Source organism: Oncorhynchus kisutch, linkage group LG16 (assembly GCF_002021735.2).
Source record: "Oncorhynchus kisutch isolate 150728-3 linkage group LG16, Okis_V2, whole genome shotgun sequence".
NCBI classification, from domain to species: Eukaryota; Metazoa; Chordata; class Actinopteri; order Salmoniformes; family Salmonidae; genus Oncorhynchus; species Oncorhynchus kisutch.
The window spans coordinates 20,672,424-20,696,639 of record NC_034189.2 but is presented as its reverse complement, the minus strand read 5'-3'; the positions used below and the strand labels follow the sequence as shown (position 1 = coordinate 20,696,639).

Genomic DNA, 24,216 nt, shown 5'->3' with positions numbered 1-24,216 from the left:
TCATGGTTTTAAATATTTTATTTGGCGATTAAACAATCGGGAAGGGGAATTAATGTCAGGCGTCCATTCCTTAAAAACACAAAAATATAGATCTTGAAAGGGAATGCTACGCATTTTGAGGCGTTTATGCCACCCCAGGTGTTATTCAACTTCTACGAGAAATATAAACAATTGAATGTAAAATGTGTGCCCCGATATCACTTTTCTCCCTTAGTATGTAGCAATTCTCTTTTATTAAGAAAACATGCCCTTCCCACAATCACGTTCAGGACATCGTTTTTTTGGGGGGGGACAATTGTGCCAAATGTAAATAAATAAACACTCAGTTTTATGCATTTTTCATTATGCTAGTCATACATTTCCTGTTAGGCTAAATGAGAGAACATTAATCAAATTGCAAAATCTTAAACATTTCATAAAGAAGTTAACATAATCGCGAACACTTAAAGGATTTATATCTTAAATCACAGAGCGATGGCTAATTTATGCTCCAAATTGCCACCGTTAGGATTATGCAATGGACTGTATGGGATCATGCACACAACAGGGATTTTAGTGCCCGAGTTTGACCAATATTTTATGAAAGTCAAACGTGTGCTACCTGATAAAATACATACACACACGTTGTTTTTTTTAAGTTATGAGGACCAAAAGGCACCGGATAGTAGGAATGACAGGCTGTACAAACCAATATAACTATTTCCAGTACAGGTGTCACTACATACGAATGCTCAATTAACTATACATGTGTAATTTAACAGATGCCTAGAACATCGAACGCAGGTGCGCATTCACTAGGAACCAATATGGCCAAAACCGGGCGACTTACTAACCTGCACTTGTCCAATAAACGCTCGTTTTCGTTTTTCTTATATGCACACTAAAAAATAAAATGTAAATACACACACATTACCAGGAACCTGCTGACCTGAAAATACTTGGTCCCTGCCCGATTATGGATGGGCAATCTTGGATTCAAATAACAAATTCCCCGACAATTGTTTGGTTAACAGCTGAGGGATGGGCTGGTGATATCTAACCAATGAAAATCATAAACTGAGCTATTGAAACGACTATCTATGAGATCAAAATAATAGTTAACCAGACTTTGAAGCTATAGTTTGTTAACAATTAAACATGTTTTATTTTTTTTACAAACAGTGGAGTAACAAACTTACGTTTGGGCTGTAAAACATTTCTTTGGGTAGGACAGTTTAACTATGCTCATGAGGCATTAAACCTATATATTCTGTAAGAATCAATGGTTAGACATATATAATTACTTTTAGTCCCAAAATGTGAATGAAACCCAGATTTCCCCTTTAAAAGACATTTGATTGACATACTGCTTTTTAGTTAGGAAAGGAATAACAACTATATTACCTGTCCACACTCAGCATAAATCAAAAAGTTGTTTTCCTTTTCCCTGTACTAAATTCAGAAAATACCTCTACTCCTGTGTACCTAAATGTCTCACATCTTTAACCCTTAGTTTCATACAACCCACAACTGATCCCGATTCCCATCTTACCTGGTTAGGCCACTGCAGGCTGTGCCAAGAACATCTCTCCAAAGTCTTCCAGAGCAAGGGTGCTCAGAAACAGTCATGCCAAGTGTAATATGGTGAGAACTGGGGACATGACAATAAAGCCCCATCAATCCAACCCATGAAACCTATATAAATTGATGGGCAGTGAAGGGGTTGATTTAGATTGCTCAATCACAATTGAACTCTTGAAGTCGAGGGGAGATAAGCGATAACGTTATTTCACATTGGTAGAGGACGATTCTTAGATATATCATAATCAAGCATATATCCCCCGTTCACGATTCAATGGTTTAAGTATATTGTGAAGCAACTGATCATCCGCCATTGAATCACTGATAAGAATCTGTGACACGACTATGATTTAACAAGAGAAAAAAATATATCCAAATGACTATACAATTCAGTTTATTTTATTTACTAAAATCATGTCCTCTGTGATGACAAACAAGAACGTTACCCACCTTGGTAAAACTAGCTACAATCAGCAAATATTTGTCCAATTAAATTAACCAACTAGTCCATTGTTGTTGTCCGTCGTAGTGGTTTTATTACGCCGTTGTACATTGTCGCAGAGCGCAACCTTTTCATAATCCATAACTTGTCATAATTTCAGACGTAGATTGAACAAACGTGGTGGTTTAATTTCAAAGGAAACACATGATGGTTCGTATTCAAGTCGATATACAGTCACGATTATTTGATATTAATAACATCCTTTTCATAATAACGTGCTGCAGCTTCCATTCATCAAATTTCAGAAATTTGATTTAACAGCAAGTTTGTATCATGACACGTTACAGTATATCAAGGACGTAAAATAAAAAAAACGACTGACTAAAAGGCTTCTGGGAGCCAGAGACTATAAATGTAGCTAAAGCACAATACTATAAAATACAAAACAAAAAAGGCCAAAACAATACGAGTGTAATAAAAGTGTTTTAGATGACGAGGGGTCATGCATTACAATTCCTCCTGAGAGTGTTGCAGGAGAACGAAACGCGCTCAACCAGACGGGGGTAAATCGCTGAGTGCATCAGGAGACGACGGCGGAGACGAGGACGCAGATCTTGTTGAAATATTTAAACCTGGAAAGAGAGCAAACCACACACACACACACACGTCAAGCGCCTGTTATACCACTAGCGAACATGTTTCCATTTATGAGCGATCTACATTCATTGTTCAATTATCAGCAACTTGAAATATTTCCATCTAAATGGTGAAATTATTACTCTCAGTTCCTCACTTTTACCAATACATGATTTATGTTTAGCTCAATCGTTGCCTACAAACCAGCAGTGCCAACAAGAGGATTAATAATCACGATTTTCCGCAGAGCTCTCTTACACATGCTTTTTCTCCCAGTTCAAGCATTTCACAGTTAATCTGAAGGTTTAGCGAAGAGCGACTGTCAGACCATTCCTCTCAGAACTGAGGCATGAAGCCCGTCTAAAGAGCGCATCAAGTGACCGTGGACCCTCCATATAGAGGATAGGTACTACTTCACCTCCCATTAGAATGTTTGTAGCGCAGGCCTATTCTCACCTTGAGTCAAACGCCGGTGTACACTGCTTAGTAATAGCGGGCCGGTGGCGGCGGCGGCAACCTGTCGGCGTAGGGGTCTCTGGTACGTGGTAGGTTGTACATCGCGGGCCGAGAGACGGGGGAGAGTCGGGAACGCTCATAGGAGTAACCGTTACCGGCGGGGGGCATGGGGGGAGGAGGGGCCCTCCGAATGGGACTGCGGTCCCTGGTGTAGTACGCAGACGGGGGAGGAGGGAGGGGGCGACGCTCATATGGATCGAGGCCAGAGGCCATGAAACGCTCCCTGACCATGGAAGAGGGGGGCGGGGGAGGAGGGGGTAAGGAGCCTACACGCCTCTCATCATAGGACATTATGCCATAAGCGGCAGGACGAGCCCTGTATTTCTCATAGTAATCCACCACGGCATAGCTCTCCCTCTCGCGCTCATAAGCACGCTCAGGGTACGGGGCTCGTCTAGGGGGAGGGGGTGGTGGAGGGGGGGCAGGGTACCCGTGATGAGGGGGTGGGTGACGACCTCTTAGATAGCTAGGGGGTGGAGGATCATGCCTCTCCCCGGGGTAGCCACGGGGGGGCCAGTATCCCCCCCTTTGAGGTGGGGGGTAGTCTTCTTCCTCCTCGTACCTGGGACGGCTCTTTGATATCTGAACATGGATACGTTTCCCTATTAGGGAGAGAAATACCAAAAAACATGATTAGGTGGGAGAGAGGAAGTAGCCAAAGGTTTTAATGTGTAACCTTTTAAACAGCATAAGCCTTTAAAAAAAATCTTACCCTGGAATTCAACGTTGTCTAATCCCTTGATGGCATCCAAAGCCTCGTCAGAGTTGTCCATGTGCACAAACGCGAAGTTTTTGACAATAGCACATTCAGAGACTGTGCCGTACTCCTCGAACAAAGTGCGGAGCTCATCATCGTTGCCTTTCTCCACGTTTGTCACGTGGAGTTTGACGGCTCCCTGGTTCTTCCCGCGACTAGCCTCGACATTTATCGCCGTGCCATGCAACTTGTAGAGGTGCAGGCTGCGGATGGCTTTGGTGGCAGACTTACGGTCATCCATGTGGACGAAAGCAAAATTCTTGACGATGGCACATTCTGTGACGGCACCGTACTGTGAGAAGAGTGCCTGGATTTCATCCTTGTCTGCCTCCCGAGGGACATTCCCAATGAAGATCTTGACCATCCTTGAAGCAGTGTTGTAGAAAGCCTGAGGCAAGAGGGGGGGAAAAATATCAATAATGAGACACCCCACTCCCACCTACTAAAAATATTTTAAATTACTTACTGACTGGATATGCATCTCAAATATGACTATATAGCTAACCACATTATCATCAAATGTCTTTGCTACCTACTTGTAGATGCTAGCTAATTAATATTAAAGTCCAGTACACTGGTTTTGGGCATTAACAATAGACAGAGCGTTAGTAATTTAGCCTTTCATTGTAGTCAAGGCAATCTATTTCCTTGAGTTTCTTCGTATCAAATAACTAATACCTGGATTACTCAATATATTAATAAAGTCTGATTTTATCAACAAATACCATAGTTGAAACAAGGTTAAGGGTACATGACTGTGTACTTATCTGTCTATTGGCAAAATCACTACATATCCTAGTCGAGCCAAGCAAGGAGAGGCTGCCCGTTGCCACAGTTCCAAGACCAGTCAGAAAAGTCCAGTCCAGCTAACCCTATGCCAATGGATCTCAAAACGTAACTTGGATCCGCGTTAAGTAGCAATGACAATGATATCCTTCACCACTATCATCATACAACATCTCAAACCAGTCATGACTGTTCAACAAAATACATTTAAGTTTCTTTCCATACAATATCTTAGTTATATGAATGTATAACTAGTAAAGCCGTTTAAAAAAGTTGAGGGTGCAATATTTATTAAGTTTGACAATGTGGACAAAAAACAAGCAGTTCAGCTAGCTTAGACGGTAAAGGGTTAAACGAGCTCGGGCCTAGTGCGCATGTGCGCCAAGTCAGGAGACCCTAAACCTAGTTGTAATGCCCTGATAGGGAACGAGAAATACCTAGTCAGTTGTCCAACAATGTATTCAACTGAAATGAATCTTCCGCATTTAACCCAACCCCGCTGAATAAGGAACAGGCGGCAAAAAGACAAGCGAATATCAGATGGCATACTTACTAAAGAGAGAAAAATCGATATACAACCTCAACCAACTAACTGTTAATAGTAAAACAAAGCTTAAATTGTTTTGAGTGAACCCTGAATATAGAAAATGTATGATGAATTCGCTTCCGGACACGGTAGACTCCTCCTCCTCACCATTATGTGGCTAGCTGTCTAGCATGGTAGCTAACCACTTTGTCCAGAAACCGGTCTTTTTTTCAAACCCCGAAAACGCAGATAAGCCGCGTATTATTTCTCAACATGATAATGCCAAGGCAAAACAACTTTCATGCGACCGAAATCAGACATGCCTAGAAAACGGCGAAAAAGATTGTACATATTGTCTAGTTAGATTGCTAAGCTACGTAGCTGCTATTGCTCTAACGTTAGCTTGCCACCCAGCTCACACGTCGTCGTGTCCGTCCGAGAAGAGGGGCACTCTAAAAACACATTTTGCTACTGCAAAACACTGAGAATATTATTTAGTACTGGTAGGCTTTACATTAATATACACTTTGTATCGATTTCAAATGTTTCCGTATAGTTATTTACATTTTTTTTATCGACCAAGAAATATTGAATGTGACTCATACCTCAATCAGCTATCTGCCTTAGTCACAAGAAAAATGGCTACACCAGCGTTCTAAGAAGCGGATAAATCCCGCCTACTGAGATGCTTCGTCAAAGCTGATTGGTTAGACAAGCAGTGTTGGGCGGTAGGCAAGAGTTTCGGTCGTCACTAGTTAACACAGCCACAACGTCATATTGTGTCTAAACATCGTACATTTCTACAATTTATGTGAGTGCATTGTAAAAATGTGTTTATATATATATGTGATAACCATAATTTACTAATACATTCTGCTACACAATAGCGGGGTACATTTGATCTACAGAGCCTGTACAAGAATTTCTATCATGAAAAAGGCCTAGACGTGGATGTCGATTATGGCAGCCCCGCATCTCTCTGATTCAGAGGGGTTGGGTTAAATGCGGAAGACACATTTCAGTTGAATGCATTCAGTTGTATAACTGACAAGGTATCCCCGTATTCCCTTAGATGCACTGGGATATTACCAACAGGAACGTGAAATGTCACCACTAAGTTAATTAATCTGTGAATTGTCTTCTCTAGTTCTCAAGCTCAACTACTTTGCCCTTGTAAAATAATGTTTCCTTCAAGTTAGTGGAGTTGCGATGGCCTCCACCTTTGCCCCTAATTATTCCAATTTATGTGGGCTATTTTGAGCCAAAGTTTATCGAGGATGAGACCAGGAACCCTTCCTTCTCCAAGATCCTCAAATGGTTCAGGTATGTTGATGATATTCTCTATGTGTGGATTGGCATTGAGCAAAAACTCCATGAATTAACTTCCTTTTTTAATATTATGAACACTGACCTGAAGTTCTTTATTGAATACGACCATACGCGTGTCCATTCTTGGGCATGTGAATGAGGAACTTATCACCACTCTGTATCAGAAAGAGACTGACAAACACTTTTCTCCTAGCAAGTAACACTCATCCTAGTGCCCTTAAAGGTTTACCCAAGAGCCAGTTCTATAGGCTCAGCCGTGTGTCATTCGACAGAGGACTTTATTGATCAAGTTTTCTGGACAGGGGTTACTCCACCCTGTGTGTGGAAGAGGCATACCAAATTGAGCTCACTAAACCTTGCCAGGATATACAAAAAAAAGTGTTAAAACTTCAAAAGGAGTTCTATTACTTGCATTACTACATTCACCCCAAAAGCTTCATCGCCCCTAGTGGCATCGGAGACGTGTTGATGGATGTTGAGCATCAAGTGTCTTAGTGACGCATAATTAAAGTTGCCGGAAACCAGAAAAGCAGCCTCTGGGTGTAGGTTTTCTTGCTTGTTTATAGCCTTGTGCCAGCTTGTTATTTTTTTATCCTGAGGTGGAATGTATACAACATTCACGATAACAGCTCAAATCTCCCTCGGGAGGTAGAAAAGTCTGCATTTGACCACCAAGAGCAGTGAACAGTAGGTCGACACTTCCACCGCATTGGAGTTGATGTAGAGGCAAACCACTACTTTGACCCCATCTGCTCCTGCCCATACATACCAACAGCCTGGGAGGATGGCACACCACAACTCAACAAACCCTTTAACTCTTCTGAAGTCAAATCTCATATACCCAAATACTTCTCAGAAGCTGCCACCACAACATCTATTTTCTGCGATTTACTTTCCATTTCTGCGGTACAGTTAAACCATTGCTATGAGCGCTAAGAAGCCAACCTTACTGAAACATAACTCAATCGTTACCCTATCCCTCTATACCAGCACAAATCTACTACTCACTGTGATCCTCTCAGGATCCCTCACCCATCCTCCACATTTTTTCACTGCCCAAGACACTTTCACCAAAAATGTCACTCCTACTGGTCCAGATTCTTCCTCAACACACAGCTCTTCTTCCTTGCTGTCCATAACCATATTTATCCGTTCACCACTCTATTGCCCAGCTGCATGGCTTGCAAAGCACACACTGAAGACGTTTCTCCAAAACCCAACTTCTGTTCCTTAGCCTGTCTATCTCTGACTTCACCATACAGGCGACGTCTCTTTCCAAACCAAAGTTCCTATGACATGCACTGTCAATTGTGGGACCTTATATAGAGACAGGTGTGTTTCTTTCTAAATCATGTCCAAACAATTGAATTGGCCACAAGTTCACTCCAATCAAGCTATAGCGACGTCTCAGGGCAAATCAAAGGAAATTGGATGCACCGGAGCTCAATTTGGAGTATCATAGCAAAGGGGTGTGAATAAAAAAATCAAATCCAACTTTCACGTGTGCCGCATACAAGTCTAGGACCAAAAGGCTGCTAAACAGCTTCTAACCCCAAGCCATAAACCTGCTGAACAATTAATCAAATGGCCACAGACTCTTTACATTCTCCCCCCTCCATTTGTTTTGTTCACTGCTACTCGCTGTTTACTTTCTATGAAGTCACTTCACCCCTACCTACATGTACAAATTACCTCAACTAACCTGTACCCCCACACACTGACTCAGTACTGGTACCCCCTGTATATAGCCTTATGTTATTGTGTTAGTTTTTATCATTAGATTTTTTTGGAGAAAATGTTTTAACTCTTCTTGAACGGCACTGTTGGTTTAGGGCTTGTAAAGTAAGCATTTCACTGTAAGGTCTACACTGTTGGTTAAGGGCTTGTAAAGTAAGCATTTCACTGTAAGGTCTACACTGTTGGTTAAGGGCTTGTAAAGTAAGCATTTCACTGTAAGGTCTACACTGTTGGTTAAGGGCTTGTAAAGTAAGCATTTCACTGTAAGGTCTACACTTGTTGTATTTTGCGCGTGACAAAGTTTGATTTGAATACTTGTGTATATTAGATATTTTTGTATTTCATTTTCAATACATTTGCTAACATTTCTAAAACAAGATGTTTTTGCTTTGTCGTTATAGTGTGTAGATGGGTGAGGGAAAAATCCAGGTAATCCATTTTGAATTCAGGCTGTAACACAACAAAAATGTGGAATTGCCAAGGTGTTTGAATACTTCCTGAAGGCACTGTGTATAGTGTTCTATATGTGTTTTCCTTTGCTTTCTTTTTTGGGCGCTTTTCAGCTGTAATGCTCCCTTTTTGAGAGTATAGGTTCCTTATACTGACATTTAATTGATCCATTTTATATGACATCTAGTGACCCTTTGGAATACTTTAGATTACCACAGGTGTTGCGGTCATTATCTCTGGCTCACTGTGTGGCCTTACAGTGCCTCCGGAAGGTATTCAGAACACTTGACTTTTTCCACATTTGTTCGGTTACAGCCTTATTCTAAAATTGATTAAATTGTTTTTTTTTCTCAATCTACACAACAATACCACATAATGACAAAGAAAAAACAGGTTTGTAGAAAGTTTTGCTAATTTATTAAAAATAAAACAGAAATATTACATTTACATAAGTATTCAGACCCTTTACTCAGTACTTTGTTGAAGCACCTCTGGCAGCAATTACAGCCTCGAGTCATCTTGGGTATGACGCTACAAGCTCGGCACACCTGTATTTGGGGAGTTTCTCCCATTCTTCTCTGCAGTTCCTCTCAAGCTCTGTAAGGTTGGATGGGGAGTGTTGCTGTACAGCTATTTTCAGGTCTCTCCAGAGATGATTAATTGGGTTCAAGTCCAGGCTCTGGCTGGGCCACTCAAGGATATTCAGAGACTTGTCCCGAAGCCACTCCTGCGTTGTCTTGGCTGTGTGCATAGGGTCATTGTCCTGTTGGAAGGTGAACCTTTGCCCCAGTCAGAGGTCCTGAGCGCTCTGGAGCATCATCTACAGTGAAACATCACCATGCTTCACCGTTAAGATGGTGGCAGGTTTCCTCCAGACGTGACGCTTGGCATTCAGGTCAAATAGTTTCAACAGACCAGATAATCTTCTTTCTCATGGTCAAGAGTCTTTAGGTGCCTTTTGGCAAACTCCAAGCTGGCGGTCAAGGCCTTTTACTAAGGAGTGGCTTCCGTCTGGCCACTCTACCATAAAGGCCTGATTGGTGGAGTGCTGCAGAGATGGTTGCCCACAGAAGAACCCTAGAGCTCTGTCAGAGTGACCATCAGGTTCTTGGTCACCTCCCTGACTACGGCACTTCTCCCCCGATTGCTCAGTCTGGCCAGACGGCCAGCTATAGGAAGTCTTGGTGGCTCCAGACTTATTCCAATTAAGAATGGTGGAGGGCCACTGTGTTCTTGGGGATATTCAACGCTGCATACATGTTTTGGTACCATTCCCCAGATCTGTGGCTCGACACAATCCTGTCTCGGAGCGCTACGGACAATTCCTTCGACCTTATGGCTTGGTTTTCGCACTGACATGCACTGTCAACTGTGGGACCTTATATAGACAGTTGTGTGCCATTCCAAATCATGTCCAATCAATTGAATTTACCACAAGTGGACTCAAATCAAGTTGTAGAAACATCTGAAGGATGATCAATGGAAACCTGATGCACCTGAGCTCAATTTTGAGTCTCATAGCAAAGGGTTTGAATACCTGTGTAAATAAGGTCTTTTTATTTTAATACATTTGAAGAAAAATCTAAAACTGTTTTCGCTTAGTCATTTGGTATTGTGTGCAGTTTGCTGAGGATTATTTTATTTAACCCATTTTAGAATAAGGCAAGTAGTCTGAATACTTTCTGAAGGCATTGTATATGTCCCACTATTGTTTGTGGAGACATCCTCTGATGAGGGCCGACTGACCGAAAGCTCAGCGACATTTAAAGACATTTGCATCTGACTGGAAGTATGCTGAGACCTTTTCCCTTTGGCCTCCAGCACCTTCACTAATAGATTCTGTCTTTTATCTAATACATTCTGCTAACACTTGTAACAATCTTTTTAAATACATACTGATGTTTTAGATTACTTTTTATTGGGTAAGAGTGGGACCATTGTGGTGCAAGGGGATTTTGAGAAGCACATACAGCTATGTTTTGACTTCTTTGATCGTGTATATCAACTATCCAGCAGAGGGCGGTAGGCTTCCATAAAGGGAACACACCACAGCCAAACCAAAAGGATCTCAGATGGATATTTGGGTTCATAGAAAACGATAGATTATCTGTAGGCTACCCCCCCAACGGAAATTATACATGATCTGTAAACACATCTGTAGTCTCGTGTGGCCAGCCTTCCAACGTTATGTACAGTACCCTCATTTGGAAAGGGCACTAGTAACCCTGAGTGAACAAACAAGATCATGGCTGTACAGACCAATACAACTATTTTACAGTATAGGTTAAAATACATATTAATGCTTAATAAATTCTACTTTTCTAATTTAGCAGGGGCCTTGAACTTAAAACAAAGGGGTGCATTCACTAGGAACCAAACGGGCCAAAACAGAGGGGGACTCAGTAGCAGAAACGCTTGTTTTCGTTGCTAAATGTTTCACTTTGGTGTACACTAATGAATACATCCCCTAAATCAATATGTACCTGCTGACTTTAAGACTTTGTCCATGCTTGCTTATGGATGGAATTACACTGAACAAAAATATAAACAACATGTGAAGTGTTGGTCACATTTCATGAGCTGACACAAAAGACCAAGACATTTCCCATACACACACAAAAAGTCTTATTTCTCAAATTTTGGGCACAAATTTCTTTACATCCCTGTTAGTGATAATTTCTCCTTTGCCAATATAATCCATGCACCTGACAGCTGTGGCATATCAAGGAGCTGATTAAACAGCATGATCATTACACAGGTACACCTTGTGCTGGGGAAAATAAAAGACCACTCTAAAATGTGCAGATTTGTTACACAAAACAATGCCACATAACGTCTCTAGTTGGGGGACTGTTGGCATGCTGACTACAGGAATGCCAACTAGAACTGTTGCCAGAGAACTGGATGTTAATTTCTCTACAATAAGCCGCTTCCGTCATTTTAGACAATTTGGCAGTATGTCCAACCGGCCTCACAACCGCAGACCTTGTGTATGGCATTTTGTGGGCTAGCTGTTTGCTGATGTCAACGTGGTGAACCGTGTGCCCCATGGTTGCGGTGGGGTTATGGTATGGGCAGGCATAAGCCAGGGACAACGAACACAACTGCCTTTTATCTATGGCCATTTGAATGCAGAGAGAAACCGTGCCGAGCCCCTGAGCCCATTGTCATGCCATTCATCACCTCGTGTTTCAGCATGATAATTCACGCCTCCATGTCGCAAAGATCTGTACACAATTCCTGGATGCTGAAAATGTCCCAGTTCTTTCATGGCCTGTATACTCAGACATGTCAATGATTGAGCATGTTTGGGATGCTCTGAAATCACGTGTACGACAGCGTGTTCCAGTTCCCGCCAATATCCAGCAACTTCGCACAGCCATTGAATAGGACTGGGACAACATGTCACAGACCACAAACAATAGCATGATCAACTCTATGCGAAGGTGGATGTGTCACACTGCATGAGGCAAATGGTCACACCAGATAAGGACTGGTTTTCTGATCCACGCCCCTACCTCTTTTTTGAGGTATCAGTGAACAACAGATGCATATCTGTATTCCCAGTTATGTTAGATTCATAGATTAGGGCCTAATTATTTAAATTTGAGTGATTCCCTTAAATGAACTGTTAAACTCAGTAAAATCGATGAAATTGTAGCATGTTGCGTTTATATTTTTGTTCAGTATATATTTTCAACAAATCTGAATCCTTCACAATGACGTAAAACATTTCCACAACCAACATCATGTTTACAGAGCATTCAGAAAGAGTTCAGACCCCTTGACTTTTTCCACATTTTGTTACATTACAGCCTTATTCTAAAATTGATTAAGTTTTCGCCCCTCAATCTACACACAAAGTCCCATAATGACAAAGCAAATACAGGTTTAGACATTTTTGCAAATGTATTACTAATAAAAAACAGATATCACATTAACATAAGTATTTAGACCCTTTACTTAGTACTTTGTTGATGCACCTTTGGAAGTGATTACAGCCTCAAGTCTTCTTGGGTATGACGCAACAAGCTTGTCACACCTGTATTTTGGGGAGTTTCTCCCATTCTTCTCTGCAGATCCTCTCAAGCTCTGTAAGGTTGGATGGGGAGCGTCACTGCACAGCTATTTTTAGGTCTCTCAATAGATGTTCGATCGGATTAAAAGGCATTCAGAGACTTTTCCCAAAGCCACTCCTGTGTTGTATTGGCTGTGCGCTTAGGGTCGTTGTCCTGTTGGAATGTGTACCTTCACCCCAGTCTAAGGTCCTGAGCACGTTTTCATCAAGGATCTCTGTACTTTGCTTTGTTCGTTTTCCTTCGATCCTGACTAGTCTCCCAGTCCCTGCCGCTGAAAAACATCCCCAAAGCATGATGCTGCCACAACCTTGTTTCACTGTAGGGATGGTGCCAGGTTTCCTTCAAATGTGACGCTTGGCATTCAGGCTAAATAATTAATTATTGGTTTCATCAGACCAGAGAATCTTGTTTCTCATGGTCAGTCCTTTAGGTGCCTTTTGGTAAACTCCAAGCGGGATGTTAGGTGCCTTTTACTGAAGAGTGGCTTCCGTCTGGCCACTACCACAAAGGCTGCAGAGATGGGAGAACCTTCCAGAAGGACAACCATCTCCACAGAGGAACTCTGGAGCTCTGTCAGAGTGCCCATCGGGTTCTTGGTCTCCTCCCTGACCAAGGCCTTCTCCTCCGATTGCTCAGTTTGGCCAGCTCTAGGAAATCTTGGTGGTTCCAAACTTCTTCCATTTAAGAATGGAGGCCACTGTGATCTTGGGGACCTTCAATGTCACAGAAATTGTTTGGTACGCTTCTCCTTTCTCAGCTTTCTACGGACAATTTCTTCAACCTCATGGCTTGGTTTTTGCTCTGACATGCACTGTCAGATGTGGGACCTTATAGACAGGTGTGTGCCATTCCGAATCCTGTCCAATCAATTGAATTGGCCAAAAGTAGACTAATATCAAGTTGTAGAAACATCAAGGATGATAAATAGAAACAGGATGCACCTGATCTCAATTGCGAGTCTCATAGCAAAGGGTCTGAATACTTATGTAAATAAGGTATTCCTCTTTTTTATACATTTGTAAAACTTTCCAAAAACCTGTTTTCGCTTGGTCATTATGGGGTATTGTGTGTAGATTGATAGAACATATATATTTTTTATCCATTAGAATAATGGCTACAATGTAACAATGTGTAAAAAGTCAAGGGGTGAGAATACTTTCCGAATGCACTGTATGTTTAAAGTGCAATCTGGGATTTAGCCCCCCCCCCCAACTGTTAACCAAACAAGTGGTGATGAGGCTTAAGAAATGTAGGTTAACCACTCAAATTCATAGACGGAGCGATTGATACAAGGACCGACCATATGAGCTAAAAATGTCAGTTTTGAAGCTGCAGTTTGTTTACAAAGAATTGAGTAAGACAAGCTTATATTTGGGGCTCTGATGAACATATTTCTGTGTAGGGCAGTTGAAGGTCATGAGGCATTTAAGTTGTATTCTTCAAGAATCAATGGCTAGGCCTTTACATCATTAACATAAGTCCCAAAATGTTGATGAATCCCAGATTGACCCTTTCGACATTTGGTTGACAATGGTTGCATTTATGCACGCAGCCCATATCTGATATTCTTTTCACTAAATTGGCCTTTTGACCAATTAGCTCAGCTCTGAAAATGATCTGATGTGAAAAGAACTGATGTGATTGGTCACAATACGAATTAGTGGGGAAAATATATGACACTTGGAATGCCCATCTAAACACAGCCATATTGCTTTTTAGTTTTGGAAAGGAAGTCCAAAAAAAAAAAAAAACTTACCTGTTCATGCCAGGCCTAAATCAAGCAAACAGAGGTCATTTGCCATTCTCCTGTACTAAATTGGAAAAGACCTTGACTCATGTGTACCTAAATTCATCACGCTTAACTCTTAGTTTCATACAACTGATCTTGATTCACATCTTTTACCTGGTTAAGTTACTGCAGGCTTTGCCAAGAACATCTCTCCAGAGATGCTCCAAGAGCGAGGGTGCTCATAACACCATCATGCCAAGTGTAATATGTTGAGAACTGGGGACATGACAATGACAATCCAACCCATGACACCTAAATAAATTGATGGGCAGTGAAGGGGTTGATTTAGATAGTTCAATTGTGATTGAGCGCTTGAAGTTCAGGGGAGACATAAGTGATAACGTTATTTCACATTGGTAGAGGACGATTCTTAATTTATCATCAGGCACATAACCCCCTTCACATGATCACAATTCAATGATTAAAATGTAATGAGAAGCAACTGATCATCTGCCATCGGACCACTGATTGTGAGAAGAATCTGCGATAAGATGTTAAGAGACCAATTTTTTTAAACAATTATTATACAATTCAGTTTGTCCTCTGATGACAAAAAAAACCGTTATCCACATTGGGGTAACGAGCTAATATACGCATATATTTGATCATTTACAAATTAACCAACTAGTCAATTGTAGTCCATCGTAGTGGTTTTATTATGCCGTTGTACATTGTCGCATAACTTCAGATTGAACAAGGAAACAAGATGGTTCGTATTTAAGTCGATATACAGTCACGATTATTTGCTAATAGTAACACCCTAACGTGTTGATGCTTCCATTCATCAAATTTAAGAAGTGTGACTTATCAGCAAAAGTTTGTATAATGACACATTACAGTATATCAAGACTAAATATTGGAACGTAAAAGAAATATGCACGGCTCAAATGCTTCTGGGAGCCAGAGACTAAAAAGGTAGCTAAAGCACAATACTAAAATAATACACACCAAAAAAGGCCAAAACAATACAAGTGTAATAAAAATGTTTTCGATGACGAGAAGTCAAACATTACAATTGCTCCTGAGAATGAAACGCGCTCAGCCACAGATGAATGCTGTGCGCATCAGGATGCGATGGCTGTAACGAGGACGCAAATCTTGTTGAAATAAATACACCTGGAAAGAGGGCAAACCACACACAAGTCAACCGGCGCGAACACGTGTTTATACACGTGTTTATAAACAATCTACATTCATCGTTCCATTCTCATCAGCAGCAACTTGTGAGAAACTTCAATCTAAATGGTCAAATTAATACTCTACATCAGTTCCTCACTTTTGCGAATACATGATTTATGTTTAGCTCAATCGTTGCCTACAAACCAGCAGTGCCAACGAGAGGATTAAGAATTACGATTTTTCGCAGAGCTCTCTTACACATGCTTTTTCTCCCAGTTCAAGCATTTCACAGTTAATCTGAAGGTTTAGCGAAGAGCGACTGTCAGACCATTCCTCTCAGAACTGAGGCATGAAGCCCGTCTAAAGAGCGCATCAAGTGACTTTTGGTTTACGTCAATCCCAGAGCAAACATCAATTATTCCGGAGCTAGCCAGCTGAAGATTTCCATCAGCCACTCCTGGGCTACAATCACCTATCCGGACCCGTTGTACTGCCGATGCGGAGCCCCACCGGGCCTTCACGACTGGACTACTGACATTATCTGCCCGAGGGAGTTATCCAACTGGCCCCTCCGTCGCAACATTACCTGAACGCCCATCTGTAGCCCGCTAATCATTAACTGTCTTATTGGCTGCTATCTGAATAGGTCTATCGGCCAATTTTTCTTGGGTAACTATAACTATAGCTATTTTGCCAATTGGATTGATCCCCTCTACCATAAGGGAAACACACGAGGTGGCTAAAAACAGACCTCCATCCTATGCTAGCTTGCTACCGATGACCCGGCTAGCTGTCTGAATCGCCATTACCCCAACCAACCTCACTACTCACTGGACCCTTATGATCACTCGACTAAGCATGCCACTCCTTTATGTCAATATGCCTTGTCCATTGCTGTTCTAGTTAGATTTTATTGGCTTATTTCACTGTAGAGCCTCTAGCCCTGCTCATTATACCTCATCCAACCTTTCAGTTCCACCACCCACACATGCGATGACATCACCTGGTTTCAATGATGTTTTTAGAGACAATATCTCTCTCATCATCACTCAATTACCTTGGTTTACCTCCACTGTATTCACATCCTACCATACCTTTGTCTGTACATTATACCTTGAAGCTATTTTATCGCCCCCCGAAACCTCCTTTTACTCTCTGTTCCAGACGTTCTAGACAACCAATTCTCATAGCTTTTAGCCGTACCCTTATCCTAGTCCTCCTCTGTTCCTCTGGTGATGTAGAGGTGAATCCAGGCCCTGCAGTGCCTAGCTCCACTCCTATTCCCCAGGCGCTCTCTTTTGATGACTTCTGTAACCAGAATAGCCTTGGTTTCATGCATGTTAACATTAGAAGCCTCCTAAGTTTGTTTTATTCACTGCTTTAGCACACTCTGCCAACCCAGATGTTGTAGCTGTGTCTGAATCCTGGTTTAGGAAGACCACCAAAAATTCTGAAATCTCCATCCCTAACTACAACATTTTCAGACAAGATAGAACGGCCAAAGGGGGCGGTGTTGCAATCTACTGCAAAGATAGCCTGCAGAGTTCTGTCCTACTATCCAGGTCTGTACCCAAACAATTTGAACTTCTACTTTTAAAAATCCACCTCTCTAAAAACAAGTCTCTCACCATTGCCGCCTGCTATAGACCACCCTCTGCCCCCAGCTGTGCTCTGGACACCATATGTGAACTGATTGCCCCCCATCTATCTTCAGAGCTTGTGCTGCTAGGCGACCTAAACTGGAACATGCTTAACACCTCAGCCATCATACAATCTAAGCTTGATGCCCTCAATCTCACACAAATAATCAATGAACCTACCAGGTACCACCCCAAAGCCGTAAACACGGGCACCCTCATAGATATCATCCTAACCAACTTGCCCTCTAAATACACCTGCTGTTTTCAACTAAGTTCTCAGCGATCACTGCCTCATTGCCTGCGTCCGTAATGGGTCAGCGGTCAAACAACCTCCACTCATCACTGTCAAACGCTCCCTAAAACACTTCAGCGAGCAGGCCTTTCTAATCGACCTGGCCCGGTTACCTGGAAGGATATTGATCTCATCCCGTCAGAGGATGCCTGGTTATTTTTTTTAAATGCCTTCCCCACCATCTTAAATAAGCATGACCCAATCAAGAAATTTAGAACCAGGAACAGATATAGCCCTTGGTTCTCTCCAGACCGGACTGCCCTTAACCAACACAAAAACATCCTATGGCGTTCTGCATTAGCATCAAACAGCCCCCATGATATGCAACTTTTCAGGGAAGCTAGACACCAATATACACAGGCAGTTAGAAAAGCCAAGGCTAGCTTTTTCAAGCAGAAATTTGCTTCCTGCAACACAAACTCAAAAAAAGTTCTGGGACACTAAAGTCCATGGAGAATAAGAACACCTCCTCCCAGCTGCCCACTGCACTGAGGACAGGAAACACTGTCACCACCAATAAATCCACTATAATTGAGAATTTCAATAAGCATTTTTCTACAGCTGGCCATGCTTTCCACCTGGCTACCCATACCCCGGTCAACAGCACTGCACCCCCCACAGCAACTCGCCCAAGCCTTCCCCATTTCTCCTTCTCCCAAATCCAGTCAGCTGATGTTCTGAAAGAGCTGCATGATCTGGACCCCTACAAATCAGCCGGGCTAGACAATCTGGACCCTTTCTTTCTAAAATGATCTGCCGAATTTGTTGCAACTCCTATTACTAGCCTGTTCAACCTCTCTTTCGTGTCGTCTGAGTTTCCCAAAGATTGGAAAGCAGCTGCGGTCATCCCCCTCTTCAAAGGGGGGGACACCCTTGACCCAAACTGCTACAGACCTATATCTATCCTGCCCTGCCTTTAAGGTCTTCGAAAGACAAGTAAACAAACAGATTACTGACCATTTCGAATCCCACCATACCTTCTCCGCTATGCAATCTGGTTTCAGAGCTGGTCATGGGTGCACCTCAGCCACGCTCAAGGTCTTAAACGATATCTTAACCGCCATCGATAAGAAACAATACTGTGCAGCTGTATTCATTGACCTGGCCAAGACTTTCGACTCTGTCAATCACCACATTCTTATTGGCAGACTTGACAGCCTTGGTTTCTCAAATGATTGCCACGCCTGGTTCACCAACTACTTCTCTGATAGAGTTCAGTGTGTCAAATCGGAGGGTCTGTTGTCCGGGCCTCTGGCAGTCTCCATGGGGGTGCCACAGTGTTCAATTCTTGGACCGACTCTCTTCTCTGTATACATCAATGATGTCGCTCTTGCTGCTGGTGAGTCTCTGATCCACCTCTACGCAGACGACACCATTCTGTATACTTCTGGCCCTTCTTTGGACACTGTGTTAACAACCCTCCAGACGAGCTTCAATGCCACACAACTCTCCTTCCGTGGCCTCCAATTGCTCTTAAATACAAATAAAACTAAATGCATGCTCTTCAACCGATCGCTGCCTGCAACTGCACGCCTGTCCAACATCACTACTCTGGACGATTCTGACTTAGAATATGTGGACAATGACAAATACCTAGGTGTCTGGTTAGACTGTAAACTCTCCTTCCAGACTCAAATCAAACATCTCCAATCCAAAGTTAAATCTAGAATTGGCTTCCTATTTCGCAACAAAGCATCCTTCACTCATGATGCCAAACATACCCTTGTAAAACTGACCATCCTACCGGTCCTCGGCTTCGGCAATGTCATTTACAAAATAGCCTCCAATACCCTACTCAATAAATTGGATGCAGTCTATCACAGTGCCATCCGTTTTGTCACCAAAACCCCATATACTACCCACCACTGCGACCTGTACGCTCTCGTTGGCTGGCCCTCGCTTCATACTTGTCGCCAAACTCACTGGCTCCAGGTCATCTACAAGACCCTTCTAGGTAAAGTCCCCCCTTATCTCAGCTCGCTGGACAACATAGCAGCACCCACCTGTAGCATGCGCTCCAGCAGGTATATCTCTCTGGTCACCCCCAAAACCAATTCTTCCTTCCAGTTCTCTGCTGCCAATGACTGGAACGAACTACAAAAATCTCTGAAATGTATCTCCCTCACTAGCTTTAAGCACCAGCTGTCAGAGCAGCTCAGATTACTGCACCTGTACATAGCCCATCTATAATTTAGCCCAAATAACAACCTCTACCCCTACTGTATTTATTTATTTTGCTCCTTTGCACCCCATTATTTCTCTCTACTTTGCACATTCTTCCACTGCAAATCTACCATTCCAGTGTTTTACTTGCTATATTGTATTTACTTCGCCACCATGGCCTTTTTTTGCCTTTACTCCCCTTATCTCACCTCATTTGCTCACATTGTATATAGACTTATTTTTCTACTGTATTATTGACTGTATGTTTGTTTTACAACAACACAAAGTTACACATGGAGTATGTGTCGAACTGCTTTGCTTTATCTTGGCCAAGTCGCAATTGTAAATGAGAACTTGTTCTCAACTTGCCAACCTGGTTAAATAAAGGTGAAATAAAACGTGTTTATTTTTAGGTAGCTAACTTGGCAAATGCGCTAGCTAGTTATTCGCCACCTCTACAACACGCCTGTAACGTTATACGTCCGTGAAGAGGCACTCCAAAAGCTTGTTACTGCAAAAACACTGATAACATTCTTCAGTACGGGTAGAAATTCCATAAGGATAAACCTAGAGTCAATTTCAAATGTTTTAGTACAGCAGTTTTTTAAAGATGTTATCGACCAGAAATATTGAATAGTACACTTACCTCAATCGGTTAACGTTGGTTACTTCACTTTAGTATAAAAATGTCTACACCGCGTTCTAAGAGCAAAAAAAAACCCATAGCCTGCTGAGATGCGTTATGCTAGCTGATTGGTTAGGCAACCATTGTTCTTTGATTAGCCTGTGAATTGACCAATGACATTAAGTTGTTACAGCTTTACTAACGCCAAGAGTAGGCACGTAATACGGACCATCAGTCACATGAGCAAACAGTGAATAGCTTGAAACTGTTTAGGCAAGTTGAGGTTATTTATTAGCCTAGCTAGGTACATAATACTATGATTATGCCACTATTCGTACCAACTACTTCGAATGGTATGATTTATGATATTAGCTTGCTTGGTATACGTATTGTAATGAAACAGCAGTAAGCAGGTCTCGAACCCTCGACCTTCGAGCCCGAGGTCCGGCGCGCTATCGACTGTGCCGCAAAAGCATGCTCGTGCGGCAGGGTCGTTTCCGCGCTTATAAACCCAGGGTCGTTACAGTATGTTATTGAACATTTTCTTCGCTTTATTATCACCATGATCTGTAGAGCTATGTGTCGCAGGCAACCAAGATTCGTTTTACTGCTTCAGGGTTTTGGCATGCTGATTACAGATGGCAGTCGAATGATTGACAATAGCCCCCCCTTTCCCAAAAAAGTTAATTTGACATGCAATTTCATCAGATAAGAAGCTAGTTGGTTTAACTGATACCGCTCCTTTGTCGACTGTACTCACACGGTCATAAAATAGCCCTATGATCCTGCCTGTTACTGAAAATCGTAAGGAAGTTGTATAGAACCTGCCAAGGTGAAAGCATAATCAGACGTTCCCTAAACATCGAGCTATAACCGGATTATGACTAGCAGCAGTTCACTGCCACTGGTGGTGCTATGTATGGTGCTGCTGGTTCTGGCTGACGTAAGGATCACCCCCTTCCTGTTTTTTTGGTCCCGGCAGTATCCTCCGATACCCGTTATAGTTGACACAACACTTTGTGCGCCAATAGGCAACAGTTGTACTGGTTCTAGTAAACAAAGCAAGTCAACCGTCGGAGACAGCCTACTGTATAATGTAGCCCGATCTTTCGAGACGCTACAAGCAAAATAAATAATCCTACAGCCTACCCAATTTTACAGGTAAAATATAGCAAGTTTGGAAGTGAACATTCAGAATGGTTTTGTTTGAACGAATGTCATATGTGATTCTCATTAAAATGTTAGACAAACCTATTATTGTTATTTGGTGCTTAAGAAAAAGAAGTGTGGAAGATATTTACAGATTATGTGTTTAACATGTTTAACATGTTATTCACCTTTCTCTGATGACAATATAGAATGACCTTTGTGAAAAAGCAGTCTATCCTAAGCCGTTTCCCTGTGTATACTTGAAAAAGGCTACATTCGTATCACAGTGGAATTACTTTAAACCAGTGAACATTTTAGAGGAAATGCTGACAGGCTGAGGGTGTGGAATGATGATGCAATTCTAAGAACTGAAAATGTTAGAACAAATAACAAAGCACCTTGAGATTTTGTACTGCTTTATGGAAATACCCTGAATATTCTTCCTATGGATTAGAGCAATAGAATTAAGTGTTTTTCATTCCATCACCCTCTATCTGAGCTGTTATTCTCTTTCTAGTAATGAGACTTATTTAGTCCCAGAATAACAAAAAGTAACCCATTTGAATATTCCTCTCTGTTTTTCTCTTAGACCAAGTTAACCAGAAAGTGAAAGACAACATCCCTTCAATTGCATCAGCCATCATAAGATCCATCATGGAGGTGTCTCACACCGTGGAAACAGAGGAGCTGATGACATGCCTCCAGATCCAGCTCTACCACCCCCAGCAGGCTTCCAGGGCTCTGTACCGCATGTTGCCTTTGGAAACCAGACACAAGCTCCAGGCCGAGGACCCAGTGAGGCTGGGCCGGGATGCCCAGGCCTGCACCTTCGTGCTGGTCGACCCCCGTGTCTCCCGCAAGCAGCTGTCCTTGCAGGCCTACCGCACCTCCAACAGCCCGGACATGCTATTTTCTGTGCAGAACCTCAGCCAGAAGGGACGTGTGACTGTCAATGGGTTTGAGCTGGGGTTCCTGGAGAGGGCAGAGCTGCCTGGTAAGGCCCTGATACGGTTCGGGGAATACGAGATGCTGATACGCCGTGAGAATGGAGAGGCGAAGGGGAGCTTTGAGGTGGAGTTTGGGGTGCTGGCAGTACCCCCTTCCAGAGAGATGGGCATGGTCGTGCCAAATATGGTGCCCGTCATGGACACGGGCTCAGACCTTTCAACCAATGGCATCCCACCACTCATGAGCCAAGGGCCAATGGAGATGGATGAGACAATCATGTACCAATCAGGCAGGGCGCTTCTTCCATAAAATAGTTGTACTACAATGACAGCCATATTTGTTTTGATTATATTGTATTATTTTCTCTTCAACTAGAAGCAGTTTTCTTGAAAAATGCTGATGTTAAACATTCTGAAAGCTTAAATCAAAATGTTGACTGTATGTGGTGCGAAGCTATCAGTACCTCAAATGTTTTTATATTCTACCTTTATAACCCACTCCTCAAGTATTATTCAGTATCAAATGTGAAACTAAAGCTTGTGAATATTACCCTTTTTCATGATACCCAAATAAGAGCAAGTATCAGAATTCAATGAAGGATGGGGTTAGGAAGGATACTGTTTTGTAAATGTTGATTATAATAGTAAAACTGTTTTATTTGATTATCGTGTTACACATCATATTAAAGGCTTTGGCAAGTACAAGTAACTAAAATTTAACCTGCGAGGAACCAAGGCACATTCTGAAAAACTGGCTATATCTGTATATGTTTTAGTCGATCTGCTTGTGAGATGAGATATGACCTCATTTTGCTCACTTTGACCCCATCTGCCTCACCATTGTCACCTGTGACACCTCAGATGGGACACTAGGAGCTGTCCTCTCCTCTCACAGCTGCAGAGTGGCATTGAGAGGCCCATCGCCTTCACCTCAAGAGCCCTGAGCCCCACTAAACAACGGTACTCTGTGGGTGAACGAGAAACACTGGCCTGTGCCTGGGCGTAGGAAATGTGGCACCTCTACTTATATGGCCGGCTGTTCACATTTCGACCCACCCACCAGTCCCTCACTACGCTACTGTCGGCATACGGAACTGGCCACAAGCCACTTCAGGTTCAACAGATGGGCCGACTGCCTCAGACAGTATGACTATCAGCTGAAGTTCACTCCGGGGAGGGATAACGTGGTGGCAGACCTCTCACGCTCCTCAGATCGTCTTGCCAGACGACAACGAAACAGCTCGTACAAATACTCTACGCTCCCCTTCAATCAGCCGTCTCACTGGAGGAGCTGAAGCAAGCATCGTAACAGGATTCCACACTTTAACAGGATCAACCTGTAAGACAGCATGTTTCACTTATCGCCAATATCCAACAACTTCGCACAGCCATTGAAGAGGAGTGGGACAACATTTCACAGGCCACAATCAACAGCCTGATCAACTCTATCTGAATGAGATGTGTAGAGCAAATGATGGTCAAACCAGATACTGACTGGTTTTCTGATTCATGTCCCTACTTTTTTTTTTAATAGGTACAGTATCCTTGACCAACAGATGCATGTCTGTATTCCCAGTCATGTGAAATCAATAGATTATGACCTAATTTATTTATTTCAATTGTCTCTTTTCCTTATATGAACTGTACTTCATTAAAATCTTTGAAAATGTTGCA

At 42.4% G+C, this 24,216-nt stretch overlaps 2 protein-coding genes across 6 annotated transcripts; one reads left to right on the top strand and one right to left on the bottom strand.

The window, feature by feature from the left end:
* Positions 1-1,034: 1,034 nt before the first annotated feature.
* On the bottom strand, positions 1,035-20,590 carry LOC109906455 (RNA-binding protein 4B-like). Of its 4 annotated transcripts, none has more exons than XM_031791968.1 (4): positions 20,468-20,590; positions 3,867-4,299; positions 3,095-3,756; positions 1,035-2,634 (listed from the first exon to the last, which is right to left on the bottom strand). In XM_031791968.1, the coding sequence occupies exons 2-3, from the start codon at positions 4,273-4,275 to the stop codon at positions 3,122-3,124; spliced, it is 1,044 nt and encodes a 347-aa protein (XP_031647828.1). In that variant the 5' UTR covers positions 4,276-4,299; positions 20,468-20,590; the 3' UTR covers positions 1,035-2,634; positions 3,095-3,121. The 4 variants fall into 4 exon arrangements, with proteins under 4 accessions (XP_031647828.1, XP_031647827.1, XP_031647826.1 ...); XM_031791967.1 differs by lacking the exon at positions 20,468-20,590 and adding an exon at positions 5,829-5,953; XM_031791966.1 differs by lacking the exon at positions 20,468-20,590 and adding an exon at positions 5,392-5,415.
* Positions 6,252-24,216, top strand: tifa (TRAF interacting protein with forkhead associated domain). Of its 2 annotated transcripts, none has more exons than XM_031791970.1 (2): positions 6,252-6,546; positions 22,185-24,210. In XM_031791970.1, the coding sequence occupies exons 1-2, from the start codon at positions 6,468-6,470 to the stop codon at positions 22,850-22,852; spliced, it is 747 nt and encodes a 248-aa protein (XP_031647830.1). In that variant the 5' UTR covers positions 6,252-6,467; the 3' UTR covers positions 22,853-24,210. The 2 variants fall into 2 exon arrangements, with proteins under 2 accessions (XP_031647830.1, XP_020359750.1); XM_020504161.2 differs by lacking the exon at positions 6,252-6,546 and adding an exon at positions 20,685-21,607 and having other exon boundaries at positions 22,185-24,216.